Here is a 13,938-nt window from a genome sequence, read left to right as displayed (position 1 = left end):
CGAGCCGATGAAGAGAGCACCGCCAAAGGCTGCGAGGAGGATTGACATCCATTTTTGCACTGAAACTAGTGGTGAGTGGTGTATGACTGGGTTTGGGAGGCAGTGAGAGGCGTACGCTCGTCTTCTGGGATGGAGATGCGGGTCCTGAGCACTTCAGGGAGGATCGGGATAACCTGACGCAGTGAGTATGCGCTTTGAGATGAAAGATTTTTGAACGTTGGGGGGAGTAGGTCCTACCATGCCATATATAAAGACATCCTACAGCCACGATGGTGTCGATTAGCTGCGTTGGATATTCATCGGATTACACCGGACGCACCGTAAAGACAGCAATAGCCACAACCCAGGTCACGAACCCCTTCGAGGAGCGAAATTCAATCTTCCATGGTGCGCGTGAAGGAGTGCTGATGTTTTCCTGAGGCTCACAGTATCCGTATTGTGATCGCCCCGCCATAGCAGCGAAAACTGACTGCGATGGGGGAGGTATAGCTGCTATCGCAATGAACTGGAGCTTGGTAGGAAACACGATGTGAGAAGAGAAAATTTCGGCATAATCAGTTCATGCGAGGGGAATTGGAGAGCTGCGGCTAGCTGATGGTTCAGTCTTGGTGTGGAGGGGTTTGCAGGAAACCAAAAGAACGAATCTGAAAAAGTTGACGAATGGGATTGGCATTCCTGCCGGTGTTCGTCGATCCGATCCGCGATCTCCGACCTTGGAGACGAACGCTGGATACAAGGATATTGAGAGGAGTGCAGAGTGTCTACTTGGGAAATCGAGTGACGCATCCATGGAGAGCATTAGGCTTCAAGTTTTTCATACAACAACTTCGGGTTGCCGATACTCATACAAACTATGGTAGCGATCAAGGACGGGAGCAAATAAGTGGCCACAGGGAACAAGGTGAATTGAAGGTGTCAAATTAACGTATCGTGCTCTTTTCATTCTCTTTACGCATCGCGTTGAGTCGTGATCTTACTCGCATGGCTGTCTCGTGAACGGACATCTCTGATAGAAGAACAAGAAAGGAGACTCCACACGCCCACCATGACCCAAACAGGATAAAATATGAGGGGAGGCTAGGGAGCCGATGTAGAAGTCTCTCTCCACATCGGCATCAAGGGTCGGTGCATAACAAGTCATCCGCTTGGATGAACGGAGACAAGATTGGTAACACAAGAGAAGGAAAAGATGACAAACTTTTCGACATGCGTAACAACGATACAAATAGCTAGACGTAAAAGCCACAGATCTAGCCTGCGCAACGAAGAGATGCTGAAACCAAAGTGAGATCTCAAGAGGTAGGATAGGAGTGGTAAAGGCGAATGGCATGATGGAAGCAAAATAAGAGACAGATGGCTATCAACATAACCACAAGGCACCCCAGCAATGCAAAGAGCGAGTACGGAGAGGTGTGTCAAGAACCCACGCCCTAGGCGCCATAGGAGACTCGATGGGGACTGTATCTCGGAGACGTGTTCTCTCTCTGCAGATAGTGCGATGCTTCGGTCAAGTGATGGTGAATGTCGGAGTGGGGTATCCATGAATCTATGCAGGGTTGCGGCCACCACGGCGGTTGTTGCGCTGTCTTGAGCCGACGGTACTCCAGCCTTCGTCGTCGGCTGCGTTCTCGTTGGATGTAGGCCCAGCCCTCCAGGAACCGTTGGCCTTGTCCACCTTTGGCGCATCGGCGGTCCCGGCGGCGGTATCAGCAGCCTCAGCCTGTTGTTCCTGGTCCTGATCCGCAGCCATACCACTCTCGTCCTCACCGGCCCGCCGGAGGATCTCAAAATTCTTTCCGCCTTGAGGAGTTTCAGTTGTGTCTCTACCGTTGGGGTCGAGAGTAGACCCAGGTTTCTCGGACTTGGCCGCCTCCTTGGCGACTCGCTGCTTCTCCGCTTTCTCGGCCTTTGCCTTCTCTTCTGCTTCCTTCTTCTGACGTAGTGCTAGCTGACGTCGTTGTTCAACTTCTTTCTCCCTGGTCGCAGTATCGATTGGTCGAGCACCGCCGAAGATGCTCGACTGGGACTCGCTGGCGGGGGTGGGGCTGGTTGTCTCCGTCACGGTCCGCTTCTGGAGGTTCAACTTGGGCCTTGTGGCGGGCGCCGGAGCCGGAGCAGCGGCAGCAGCAACAGGAGCGGCAGGAGCGGCAACGGGTGAAGGGGGATTGCTGGGTTCCTTTGGCGAGGGGTCAGGCTTCATCCTGGCTCTCCACTGGTTGTCAAGCTCGGCGGCTGTGGGGGTGCGTTCTTGGATCTCGCGGCGGGGAGGCCTTGAGCCATCCTGGGAGCGTCCCTCTCCCCACGCGGGCGAGCTTCTTCTGAAACCAGGGCCATCGTTGCTGCGGGGGCGGCCACCTTCTCTCAGAGGAGGGGGAGAAAGAGGGCCTTTGCGTTCCCAGTTGGAGAAATCACGGACTTTGCCGTCGCTTTCGAAACCACCACGACGTCGCGGCTCGCTGCCAGCATCAGAGACATTGTCAAGGTTCCGCCCGAAGGAGGCGCGATCGGGTACTCGGCGCTGAGGAGCCTCCGGTAAGGGGCCCCTGCGGGTCCAGTCAAGCTCTTTCACGTCACGTTCCTTGGCTATAGCAAATATTAATGCCTGTGCCCGCAACTGCGCATCAAATAGGAGACTTACGAGGCTCCGCGATGCTGATACGGATCGCCCTTCCCTGAAGAGTTGCTCCAGACAGATCGAGGGCTTTCTTCAGACCGTCAACAGTCTCGAATTCGACATAACCAAAACCTTTGGGGCTCTTTGTCAACTTGTCCTCCACGATACGGACATTTGTCACACCGCATTCGGCAAAGAGCTCCGAGATATCATCGGAGGTGGCATCGAAAGACAAGTTGCCGATATGGGCGGTATATGGGGGCTGGGTAGGCAGCGGAAGCGGCTCCCTCACGGCGTAGCCGCGGTCTTTTCACCAAACGGTCAACATATATCCTCGCAATCCGGATCCACAATAAGCAAAACAGAAGTCGTACCATTGAAGCCACTTCCACCAAATCCAGCGGCGGCTGCAGGAGGGGGCCGGCGATCGGATCCAAAGCCCGAGGAAGCGGGAGCTGGGAAGTGTTAGACGACGGGTATATGGCTGGAGGGTGTGGTGTGGGTGTGTGTGCGAAGGGTTGCGTTCGCTTACCAACTATAATACAGTAGCGTCAGCAAACATCCGTCAAGCGACAGAAAAGATCGTTGTAGCACTTACCAGGCAAGGGCATGTCCTCCATCTCATCGGCCCATGAGCCAAAGTCTACACCCGTTAGCCATGTGTGTGCGCCGGGAGAGGTCTCGGAACCTACTCTCATCGGCCAAGAAGGTCCCTATGGACATCTTCTGGGCCTTTTGCTTTCCGGGCGCTAGACAAAGCCATCTGTCAGTCTCCAAAGTTTGACAATAAAGGTATTGGGGAGGCAAGAGCGATAGAGGGCGGGCAGTGGGAGGGGTCGAGACGAACCCATGATTGCGGTTGATCGAAAATCGGAAACGCGCCAAGGGACAACTTGCGCGCGCCTCACAAAAAGTAGAGTGGTAGAGTCAGCGAAGAGACTTCCGACGAGGGAAGTTCACGAGTGGCCTTGGAAGGAGGATGGTGCAGAAAGCTCCGCGGTGAAGAGCAGAGGGGAAGTCGGACGGTTAATGCGTGAGGATAAATTTTAGTGATGACGCTAGAAAAGTCAGCCTCTCAGAAGTGTTGGTGCGCTTCGTCCGTCCGTCTGCGCCTCGACCCAGAGAACCCGCTCAACCCCAGGGCTTTTCCTCTCCGGCTTCTTAACAAAGGGTGGCGGCAATCCCCCCATCATTGTTTGGTCCTCCTATCTTCGCAATATTTGCCCATCATCTTATCGATATCTACCTCTCGTTCAGACTGCTGTCGTCCGCCCTATACCAGTCTTGTCGCTTGCACCCCTCGGCCCTTGACCGACCTACCCCCTGCAGCCTGGATTCCACATCTACTTTTGTTTCCGGCTGCACAATCACCTCTCCTGCGGATCTACTGAACAATTGCCTTATATGTCTGAGTAGCTATCGATCATTCAATGCAAGTCACCTTCGAATTCCACAATGCCAGGTCTTGCTGGGTTGAATCACGAGCCATCCTGATTGGATGGCACCTTGACATGACTCAGCTTCCACGTGATACATTGCTGCCCTGGTTTTCAGGAACCAGGTTCCTGTTCCGCCACTCCGACCATCCGAGCCAGGCCAGTATGGGGCATAAATAGCAGTGTTGATATCTACTGAGTCCCTCATCAACATGAAGTAAATCTGATCGGAATTATTGGCACTGCCTGACTTCATTATGGAGGCGTAATTCTGGAGCGTGCCAGTCTTACAAGGAACTTCATGTCTGGCGTCACATTTAACTCTGCTTTACGCGTTGAGCTTTCTCATGACTTCGGCAGCTAGGGCTCAGTCGCATCTTTCATCTAAGCTGCCGACTTTATCTGACCCGCCGACCTTCTGGAATCAATAGGCGATACTCGGGTGGCCGTTGTCCTAATGGCCTATGGATATCCGAGGTGTATTACTCCCATAGGGATTCTCGTACGCCGGTATCTGGTATATATAGGCAAATTTACGGATCCTATTTCTCAGAAAAGACCGGTGTCCTTTCAAAGAAAGACAAAATGTACTCTCAATCCATGTACAGCGAACCCTCTCCGGCAGCCCTCCCCGATTTCATCCAGGACAGCCCCGTGGGCATATTTACAAAGGGCATCCCATCTGCCGACTACCAGCATCTCCAGTCAAGCCATATTCTCTGGGTTCTAGATTGACCCTCAGAGTCGGATTCTATTCACCCCAGAAAGTGAAACCGAGGGGCCACCTCGCCCGCGCAAACCCACAATGCAAGGCGGTGCTCGAGTCCCTCGCCTCCTCGGATCTACTCTCGGGATCGGCCCTCGAACATGAAGTGCTGATTCTCTTCAACGGACCGTACCACCACTACGTCACGCCGAAGTTCTACGCCGAGATGGCACCTGCGTCAGCAAAATTATGCTGCCGTCCAGGTCTACGGGAGGGGAAGATCTACTTTGATTCGAAGGGCGAAGAGGCGGGTGCGTTTCTCATGAGCTAGCTGTATGCTCTTTCGGATAATTCTGAGAGGGGAGTCATGGGGTGTACGGGGGAGGAAGGGAGGGAGGGTCCCTGGAATTTGGACGATATCCCGGCAAGCTTTACGAACGATCTGAAGAAGGCCATTGTGGGGATGGAGGTAGAAGTTGATCGGATTGAGGGGAAGTTTAAGATGAGCCAAGAGAAACCAAAGGGGGATAGGGAGCGCGTTAGGTATGAACGGGTTTGAAAGGTTGGTAACGGACGTCGCGCATTATATTGCGAGGACTTGTAGATGAAGGAGGCGACAGGGAAACGGTCATGCTCCGGTTGAAGGCTTGAAAGATCCCAGCCGTCCGGGGTTGTGAGGGGAAGAGCGATAAAACTTTGCTTTGCGAGATGTGTGCGGGGTTACAAGGCCTTCAGAATAATCTTCCAAGGTTATTCATCGCACGATCGGACGATGTGGGTGGAGACGGAGATAGTAAGTTGGAAGCCGAGATGCAGGTGTTTGCCGCTTGCCGACTGCAACCATGGAGAAAAGCACCACATTCTGACATGACGCTAATCCCAAGGTTTAATTACTCAAGGACCAGCAAGCGAGATGAGATGGCTTAGTATCCAATAGCCAGTTGTCCTTGCGTAAAATAAAGTTGCTGAAGGCATTCTTCTCTGGTTCTGCGAGAGGAGGAAGCATCAGGCTGCTCTGCATTAAGCCCTTTTCGGATTCTTGGTATGAATGCCAGCCTGCTCGCGTGGGAGAGACAGACTCTTGGTTGGAGATCTTCGCTCTTGACAAGTGGTGACTCTGACGTCCAGACCAAGCGCTTTGAAAACCCTCAGTAACACACATCCAAGACATCTGGCTGGAGAAGGAAAACAGAAACCCGCCTTCTGCGCCATTCTAGAAGTCTTCTCCAGATGCGTGGCGTGTTCCCATGCAATCTCGAGCCTTCATTGGGGCACACAATGTGATTGATGCTCATGTGGTTGCCTGGCACCCCCAAGAAATAGCATTTCCGGCATACAAGGCAGGCATAACCCTGAATAATCCTGGCCCTCCATTGGGCTGGTGTTAGCTGGGTGCTCAGCTTGCAGGACCGCTGCGGAATGACCAGCCGAACTTCGGGGTTGATGCAATTTTCAGGGCATCGACCGACCTTCTGTGACACAGGCGCGAGACGACGAGAGTTTGGACATGCTTTCTGGGGCGTCAGTGGTCGGAGAATTTTCCTGCTGTCATTTGTCCTGCTTCCAATGCCCCGCTTTCTTGGCCATCGGAGTCAACACTCCCGGCGGGCGATGGGGCCAGAGCCCTGGACGATCAGCGGTGCGGGATATACTATTCTCACGACCCTGTTCTGTGGCGCAGAAGATACGAACGAGAGAGTTGACTACCCTCGTCGATCCAGTGGAGGATGCCATTAGTATTAGTGCTCCAGGGTCCCCTCATTCCCAGGGGTCGGAATCGCTAAGGATATGGACGGAGCTCTTATCATCCTCAGCTTCTCATCGGCTTGCCCAACAAGAGCGCAGGAGTTGTATTCCTCTCGTCATGCCTCTAACTCTCCCCTGTGATGCGTGCTCCTTTCGGAGAGTCAAATGCGATGGAAAGAACCCATGCAGCACCTGCCTGCGTCGGGAGCAGTCGTGCACCTATCTAAAGGTCCGAAAGCGACGCGGGCCAAAGGGTCCACGCAGATCAACCAACGCAAGGGTTCAGGCCATGCAGAAGAATCTCGGCATTGAGAAGAGCTGTTCCATGCGAGAATTTCCCCTTCCAGCTTCTGACGACAGTTCAGCATCTCCTGAGCCGGGGGACGACCCGACGCCGGCCCGGCGTAGAATCTCGCTGTCGGCTTACTACACGTACATCGACATTTTTCGAAGCCAGCTCTACACGGTGTGGCCCATTGTATCGACAAACGCTCTGAAAGCCCAACTTATTGACACCGAGAACACTGAGCACTACGCCCTTGCAGCGGCGCTTTGCGCGGCGACTTTAGCCCAGTTACGACTGCCGGGCCATACTCAACCACATGAACCGTTCCTCGTAACCTCAAGTGACTTTGTGTGCGAGTGTATCCGATTTCGGGCTGATTTTGATTATCAAAAAAACGCCAGTTTGGAGTCCCTTCTCACGTCTTTGTTCTTGCACATGTATTATGCCAATGTAGACCAGATCCCTCTTGCTACATTCGCATTGCGCGATGCCATTACCCATGCGCACCTTCTCGGCCTTGGAAACAGACAGCAACTCGAAGTCTCGCAGCCAGAGAAGCACCAACTCAGACTCCGGATCTATTGGATCCTTTTGGTCACAGAACGGTAAGCATCACCAAGCATCACTAAGCATCTGCAGTTGCGTTCTACTTCCTAACCGTCGCAGCACATTTTGCATGCAGCATGAACTTCCCATAACGCTCCGGACGATAGACGATCTGCCGGTACCTGGTGGTGACGGAGACTCAGTTCCGGCCTTGTTGACCGGCTTTTGCAATCTGGTCCGGCTGTTCACGCGAATTGATGGGCCCCTGATCCAAGCACCGTATCTGTCGTTGCCACATCCGACCTACTCGAAAGCCAGAATAAGGGACATTCAAGAAGCTCTCCAAACAGGAGCTACGAAAGATCCCATCATTGACGAAGTCCAACGTGTGGATATTTGGACCACTCTGGCCTGGTTGAGTTCACTGCTGTGGCAGTACTCAGCATCACACTTCATGCTGACATCCGAACCATCGAATACGTTTTTTGCTCCGAGCTATCCGTTTATAATCGCGAGAAACTTTCTATCCTTGATATGCGGTGCGTCGCTCGACTCGGTCCGTCCACACGGCTATGGAATGGTATGTGACCTCTCGTGTAGGATGATCACTGCTGAGACGAAGCGACGCAGGAAATCAAGCTATTTCAACTGGCAAACTCGTTAATTGATGTTCTTGTATATGTCCCCTCACTAACGAAACCATATGATGGGTTTGCCTGGGGTCCGCGGCATGCAGTGGTAGCGTTGGAGCACTTACTGAATCTTGTTGCTGGAGGGAAATCCGAGAGACTGGATAGGTTACATGCCCGCATGGCACAGTTGGACTTTACGCCAACTCTAGGAAAAGCATTACCGGAAGTTGAAGGTGACGAAAGTTCCTCGGGATCCGAAGGACCGTCCGCTGTTCATGAAATATCGCGACCCGACAAGGTAGACGGTGGCTCCGCGGACTATCGGACCGGCTACCAGTGGAATGGGGAAGAGATTCAAGAACATCTTTTGCACACGACCGAGGAAGTGGCAGATCTCTCCGACCTCTTTCCAGAGTTAGACATTGGCACAGTGCATTTCCTATCGGGGAACGGGGAAGGACTTTCAGGACGTGGAGAAGAACCGGACGGGATGTCCACTGATTTCCTCGCTCTGGGAGCTCACGTATCCCATTCAGCGGGGTACTCCGCAGCTTTTGCCGGAGTATAGCAATGTAACACTCTCCACAGAAGAGAAAGACGGGATCAGTGTATCTCGGATGGACTACGTGTCTTTGAATGTGCCCAGTGAACTTTTTTAAGCTTCTTTCTCGTGTACGATTACCTACGGGTGAGTATAGAAACTCGCGTAGGTCTCATGGGTCTCGGGGTCTCGGGAGCGTGGTTCACCCTCGCTGAAATTTTCGCTGAATTAAATCTCTCTCACTTTCTCAAGAATAACCAATTGAGGTATCTTAATCTGCCAATGCACTGAAAATAATCCGCTCCCGGGGTACAGGAAGTGCATCCCAGACAAGGACCCTAGGACGACGCAAGGGGAGTTGCTTGAAGAGAACACAGACTTCGCATCTCGGCGAATCCCCGTGGGTCGACTCAACTGAGACACCCGTGGGAGTCTTGGAGTACATTGCGCCGGGAAATAGCGCGAGAAGCCTCCTTTGGATGTGGAAGAAGCTATAAGTAGGAGCTCATGTGCGAGTTAAGGGTTGGAGAGCACAACGCTTTGTGACTTTAACGATGATGATTCCCAAGGCTCTTTCTTTAGGGCTTTTGATGGCCTTGGTGCGCGGCAGTGCCAGTCAGCAGCTATTCTTACAGGGCTGCCCTGGATATAGGGCTACAAATGTCGAAGAACATCCCCATGGACTGAGCGCTGATCTGACTCTGGCTGGCCTACCATGCGACGCGTACGGCACAGACATTCGGAACTTGAAGCTGCAAGTCGAGTATGAAACTGGTGAGTCAACTCTTACAATTGTGTCTCTGGTGTATTTCTAAAGGCTCTGCAAAAACTAGAGAAACGGCTTCACGTTATTGTCTACGATGCCGACGAAGAAGTCTATCAGGTGCCAGAGTCGGTCTTCCCCAGACCTTCCGTGGACCATCGACCATGTAGGAATGAAGGCTCCCCAGAAATCGAATTCTCCTTCGAAGAGTACCCGTTCTCCTTTGCGGTCACGCGAGTCGGCAATGGCGAGACTCTGTTCAACTCCTCTGGAAGCAATCTCATCTTCGAATCCCAATACGTGAATCTCCGTACCTCTCTTCCGCAGGACCCGAACCTGTATGGTATCGGAGAACACAGTGACCCGCTTCGACTAAACACGACAGGCTATACTCGAACGCTGTGGAACCGTGACTCGTACACGGTCCCTGCGGGCACTAACCTCTACGGCGCTCACCCGGTGTATATGGACCATCGGCAGACGGGAACCCACGGGGTATTCCTTCTGAGTTCCAATGGGATGGATGTCAAGATTGATAAAGACCGCGACGGCGTTCAGTTTCTGGAGTATAACATTTTGGGTGGTGTTCTTGACTTTTACTTTCTGGCGGGACCCAGTCCGAAAGATGTGAGCATGCAGTATGCTGAAGTTGCCGGGCTGCCAGCTATGGTACCGTACTGGGGCTTTGGGGTAGGTTTTGTTGTGGAACACGGTATGCACGGCGAAGATGCTAATGTTTTCAGTTCCATCAATGTCGCTATGGCTATCGAGACATATTCGAGGTCGCCGCAGTTGTCCACAACTACAGTCAAGCGAATATCCCCTTGGAGACCATGTGGACGGATATCGATTACATGGATCGGAGGAAGGTATTTACACTTGATGCACAGCGGTTCCCTCTGCATAAAGTACGCGCACTGGTGGACTATCTTCATCAACACGACCAACACTATATCGTGATGGTCGATCCGGCGGTAGCGCACGCTGATGACCCTCCGTTTACGCGCGGTGTTGAGCAAGACATATTCCTGCGCAATCTAGATGGCTCTCTATACGAAGGTAATCTCCCACCTTTTATCTGAATTATTCTAGAAACTAAGATGACAGCTGTTGTCTGGCCTGGGCCAACCGTTTTCCCGGACTGGTTCCACCCTAATACTCGCGACTACTGGATCAACGAGTTCGCCCTCTTCTTCAATCCCGATAATGGCGTGGATATCGACGCTCTGTGGATTGACATGAATGAAGCAGCGAACTTCTGCGACTGGCCCTGCCTGGACCCTGCTGCATGGGCAGAGGAGAACAACTTCCCTCCTGACCCGCCACCGGCTAGGCCGAATCCCAGCAGCCTCCCAGGATTTCCTGGCGTATTTCAGCCGGAAAACGACAAGAGATGGGTTGCAAAGAACGGTCGTCAGGATGAAGCGCATCATGGAACTGGCAGGAAACTAGGGCTCCGAGGCCGCGACTTGATTGACCCGCCGTATAAGATCGCCAATGCAGCTGGGTCTATCAGCAACCATACGATCAGTACAGATCTGGTCCACGCTAACGGACTTGTGGAATATGATACTCACAATCTATATGGATCAAGTATGTTCCCGGTAATTGGTACGCATATCTGGCAGTAGGCTAATGGTATCTAGTGATGAGTTCGCTCTCCCGGGAGGCTATGTTGCACCGTCGCCCTGAGAAACGACCTCTGGTCATCACGCGCAGCACGTTTGCCGGCGCAGGTTCGCAGGTAGCCCACTGGTATATTCCTCAATATAGACTTCAAATTTAAAAAGCAACTGCTAACTTAAAGGCTAGGCTCGGAGACAACGCCAGCACCTGGGAGAAATACCGCATTTCAATCGCGCAGATGCTTGCGTTCGCATCTATCTTCCAGGTCCCATTTGTTGGAAGCGATGTCTGCGGCTTCTCTGCAAACACGACTGAGCAGCTCTGCTCCCGCTGGGCCATGCTAGGCGCTTTCAGTCCCTTCTACCGAAATCATAACGAGTACGGCATGATCGGCCAGGAGTTCTACCGATGGGAATTGGTCGCGGAAGCCGCGAGAAAGGCAATTGAGATCCGATACCAAATGCTCGATTACGTCTACACCCTGTTCTATCGGCAGACGGTAACCGGAGAGCCCTGGCTTTTGCCCTTGTTTTTTGCTTACCCGGATGACCCGAAGACGTATGGAATCGACCTGCAGTTCTTCTACGGTGACGCGCTTCTTGTTAGCCCGGTGACGGAGGAGAATAGTACCTCTGTGGATGCTTATTTCCCGGACGACCTCTTCTACGACTGGTATACCGGGCGTCCGGTCCGTGGAAGAGGAGAGGTGGTGACGTTGACGGATATCTCGTACACGGACATCCCGCTGCATGTGAGGGGCGGGAGTATCATTCCCGTGCGCGCGAGCAGTGCGAACACGACAGCTGAGTTGAGGAAGCAGCCGTTCCGATTGATCATTGCACCTGGTTTGGATGGGAGGGCATCCGGGGTGTTGTATCTGGACGATGGGGAGTCGTTGAATCAACCGGCGACGCTGGATGTGACTTTTACCTACGAGAACGGCCGGCTGAGCTTCGATGGGGTGTTTATGCTCTCCACGGTTCTTACCATCGAGTCGATCACGGTCCTAGGAGAACAGACTGAACAGCGCCGTGTTGCTGTTAACCAGTCTCTTTCCGGACCCGGGAGTGTTGATGTGGCATAGTTTGACGGATTGGAATTCCTTTCGCGGAGAATGTACATAACTACTCGGTAGGCCTAACCTGCACATCACCAATGCTAACCTCCGTATCCTTGAAGTGGCGTGCACCAACCTTCTTCTCGAACAAGATATCCAACTCCGCAAACGTCCGCCCCTTCGACTCTGGCAGCCTAAAATACGCCCAGATAAAAAGAACAACCGTTATCGCGGCCCAGAAGAACCCGGTCTTCCCCTTCCAGTCCCACGCCGTCGGGTTCAGCATCCGCGGCACAATCACCCCATTCAGTATCATAAACACGTTATACACGTTGCGCGCGAGAACAATCGTCTTCGCGCGCATCTGCGTCGAGGGGATCTCAGCGACGATCGAATAGCACACCGGCCCGACGGTGCAGTCGTACGTGAACGTGAAGACGAGGAGGAGACTCCCGATGGCCCAGCTCGCAGCCGCGGAGTCTGAGTCTGCGAGTGACGTAAATCCCACAGCGAAGAGGGTCAGTGTCAGCGCGAATAACCCGGCAATATACAACGAGCGGCGTCCGAACCGGGTCATCAGAACCCAGGAGAAAATTGTCCCCACGACCCCGAATGCGTACTGGCCGAGGGACATGTTGAAGGATTGGGATACATCCAGCCCGGCCTGTTGGTAGAAGTATGTCGAGTAGCCCATGAACGAGGAGCCGCAGAGGGCTTGGATGGCCCAGGTTACGCAGGTGATTTCTGTGCGGCGCAGGTCTGTTGATTTGAAACAGTCTGCGAAGGAGTGAGTTGATTGACGGGCCGCGAGGTCTTTCTCCATTTCGCAGGTGTAGACCATCATTTCGAGGGTATTGTCGAGCCGAGCCTGTGCTTCCTTCTCGCCTGCTGTGTTGTGCAGCCGGTCGAGGACTTTTCTGGCCTCGTCCTTCTTCCCCCTCCTCACCAACCACCACGGCGACTCCGGGCCAAACCACACGGTCGCCAGGATAAAGGGGAGCCACAGCCATTGCAATGCAAATGGAATCCGGTAGCTCCACTCGTCGTCTCGATGCAGACATCCGCGCAGCACCCCCGTCGCAATGAACTGCCCAATCACCCAGCACAGGTTCACGTACGTCGTGAGATACCCTCTCAACGCGACGGGGCACACCTCCGCCGCGTACGCCGTCGTCACCGTCTGGAACACGCCCCAGGGCACGCCGCAGAGGATCTCCCCGACAAGCAGGGTCGGCAGATTCGGCGCGAAGAACAGGATGAAGATGAACGCAACCAGGGACACAGCCGCACCGGCCATGATGCGTCGATACCCGACGCGCTCGGCGACGAGGCCTGTGACGAAGAGTCCCGCTATCTCGCCGACGTAGACACCGTTACTGAGACCGGATTGCCACGCCGCGGTGAGTTCGTATCGCTCAGCCTCTCCGTCGGGGCTGGTGGGCGCGCCGTACTTTCGCGCGAATACTGGAAACGCGAAGAACGACTGCAGCAGCGTCTTGTCGTACCCTTCCATGATGATCGCCAGCGAGAATAGCATCGACCAGACTACGGCCTTGCGGTACCGTTTTAACCCCTCGCCCAGGGATAGCTGGTGCTCCTGCTCTGTCCCGCGACGGGCCTGTTCGAGGTCGAACTCTCTCGCGTTATCCACGTCCAGGTTGGTCCCCATATCGTCGTTCATCCGGGGGCATGCGCTTCGGAAACTTAGATAGTGGGTATGGGTCTATGTGGTTGGGTTCGCAATTCATTCAGTGCATCGAATCAGTCTGCAGCGTTCTATAGTCAAGGGTCGGCTTTCAAGGAGGCCGGCCCTTGTTAAGAGGCATCCGGAAACCTGGACCAGGGACGGAATTGAGTGGCCAAGAGGAGAGTGGGAGATATGTGGTACAGCGTACGCCATGGCTTCTTCTTTCTGCTAACCTCGCCGAAATTCTCGCTGGAACTGCTTCCTCCTGAAACTTCTGGGCTTCCTCCCCAAGACGAGA

General features: G+C 53.6%; 6 protein-coding genes across 6 annotated transcripts; 3 read left to right on the top strand and 3 right to left on the bottom strand.

Annotated features, from left to right (window-relative positions):
• Positions 1 to 65: 65 nt before the first annotated feature.
• BJX67DRAFT_383787 (uncharacterized protein) lies at positions 66 to 454 on the bottom strand (the record flags this gene model as incomplete). The annotated part of the gene is made up of 3 exons (XM_071033524.1): positions 66 to 173; positions 238 to 258; positions 320 to 454. 3 exons carry the CDS (start codon positions 452 to 454, stop codon positions 66 to 68), a joined length of 264 nt encoding a protein of 87 aa, XP_070883515.1.
• A 984-nt stretch (positions 455 to 1,438) lies between these two features.
• Positions 1,439 to 3,650, bottom strand: BJX67DRAFT_222985 (translation initiation factor 4B). The gene is made up of 7 exons (XM_071025772.1): positions 3,462 to 3,650; positions 3,307 to 3,363; positions 3,213 to 3,257; positions 3,147 to 3,149; positions 2,989 to 3,069; positions 2,639 to 2,920; positions 1,439 to 2,583 (listed from the first exon to the last, which is right to left on the bottom strand). The coding sequence occupies exons 1-7, from the start codon at positions 3,463 to 3,465 to the stop codon at positions 1,547 to 1,549; spliced, it is 1,509 nt and encodes a 502-aa protein (XP_070883514.1). The 5' UTR covers positions 3,466 to 3,650; the 3' UTR covers positions 1,439 to 1,546.
• Positions 3,651 to 4,635: 985 nt separating this feature from the next.
• Positions 4,636 to 5,315, top strand: BJX67DRAFT_373885 (uncharacterized protein; the record flags this gene model as incomplete). The annotated part of the gene is made up of 3 exons (XM_071031462.1): positions 4,636 to 4,773; positions 4,815 to 5,067; positions 5,122 to 5,315. The coding sequence occupies 3 exons, from the start codon at positions 4,636 to 4,638 to the stop codon at positions 5,313 to 5,315; spliced, it is 585 nt and encodes a 194-aa protein (XP_070883513.1).
• Positions 5,316 to 7,067: 1,752 nt separating this feature from the next.
• On the top strand, positions 7,068 to 8,731 carry BJX67DRAFT_361369 (uncharacterized protein). The gene is made up of 2 exons (XM_071029856.1): positions 7,068 to 7,914; positions 7,965 to 8,731. Exons 1-2 carry the CDS (start codon positions 7,276 to 7,278, stop codon positions 8,532 to 8,534), a joined length of 1,209 nt encoding a protein of 402 aa, XP_070883512.1. The 5' UTR covers positions 7,068 to 7,275; the 3' UTR covers positions 8,535 to 8,731.
• A 330-nt stretch (positions 8,732 to 9,061) lies between these two features.
• On the top strand, positions 9,062 to 11,980 carry BJX67DRAFT_383783 (Alpha/beta-glucosidase agdC; the record flags this gene model as incomplete). The annotated part of the gene is made up of 6 exons (XM_071033523.1): positions 9,062 to 9,281; positions 9,341 to 9,960; positions 10,014 to 10,329; positions 10,378 to 10,863; positions 10,917 to 11,025; positions 11,083 to 11,980. The coding sequence occupies 6 exons, from the start codon at positions 9,062 to 9,064 to the stop codon at positions 11,978 to 11,980; spliced, it is 2,649 nt and encodes an 882-aa protein (XP_070883511.1).
• On the bottom strand, positions 11,932 to 13,341 carry BJX67DRAFT_361366 (general substrate transporter). The gene has a single exon (XM_071029855.1). It carries the CDS (start codon positions 13,248 to 13,250, stop codon positions 12,021 to 12,023), a length of 1,230 nt encoding a protein of 409 aa, XP_070883510.1. The 5' UTR covers positions 13,251 to 13,341; the 3' UTR covers positions 11,932 to 12,020.
• Between the last annotated feature and the right edge of the window lie 597 nt (positions 13,342 to 13,938).

This window comes from Aspergillus lucknowensis (genome assembly GCF_044049455.1).
Source record: "Aspergillus lucknowensis strain CBS 449.75 chromosome Unknown BJX67scaffold_40, whole genome shotgun sequence".
In the NCBI taxonomy this organism is placed as follows: Eukaryota; Fungi; Ascomycota; class Eurotiomycetes; order Eurotiales; family Aspergillaceae; genus Aspergillus; species Aspergillus lucknowensis.
Note: the sequence above shows the minus strand (reverse complement) of the source record. Positions and strands in the feature narration are given on the sequence as shown.

Bases quoted from the DNA above. Each gene is read 5' to 3' on its own strand.
- BJX67DRAFT_222985 (XM_071025772.1), bottom strand. The intron at 3,258-3,306 runs GTAGGTTCCGAG...TAACGGGTGTAG, and splicing joins GACCTTCTTGGCCGATGAGA to ACTTTGGCTCATGGGCCGAT. The intron at 2,921-2,988 runs GTACGACTTCTG...TTTGGTGAAAAG, and splicing joins TGGTGGAAGTGGCTTCAATG to ACCGCGGCTACGCCGTGAGG.
- BJX67DRAFT_361369 (XM_071029856.1), top strand. From the start codon at position 7,276: ATGCCATTACCCATGCGCACCTTCTCGGCCTTGGAAACAGACAGCAAC. The intron at 7,915-7,964 runs GTATGTGACCTC...GAAGCGACGCAG, and splicing joins GTCCACACGGCTATGGAATG to GAAATCAAGCTATTTCAACT.
- BJX67DRAFT_361366 (XM_071029855.1), bottom strand. From the start codon at position 13,250: ATGGCCGGTGCGGCTGTGTCCCTGGTTGCGTTCATCTTCATCCTGTTC.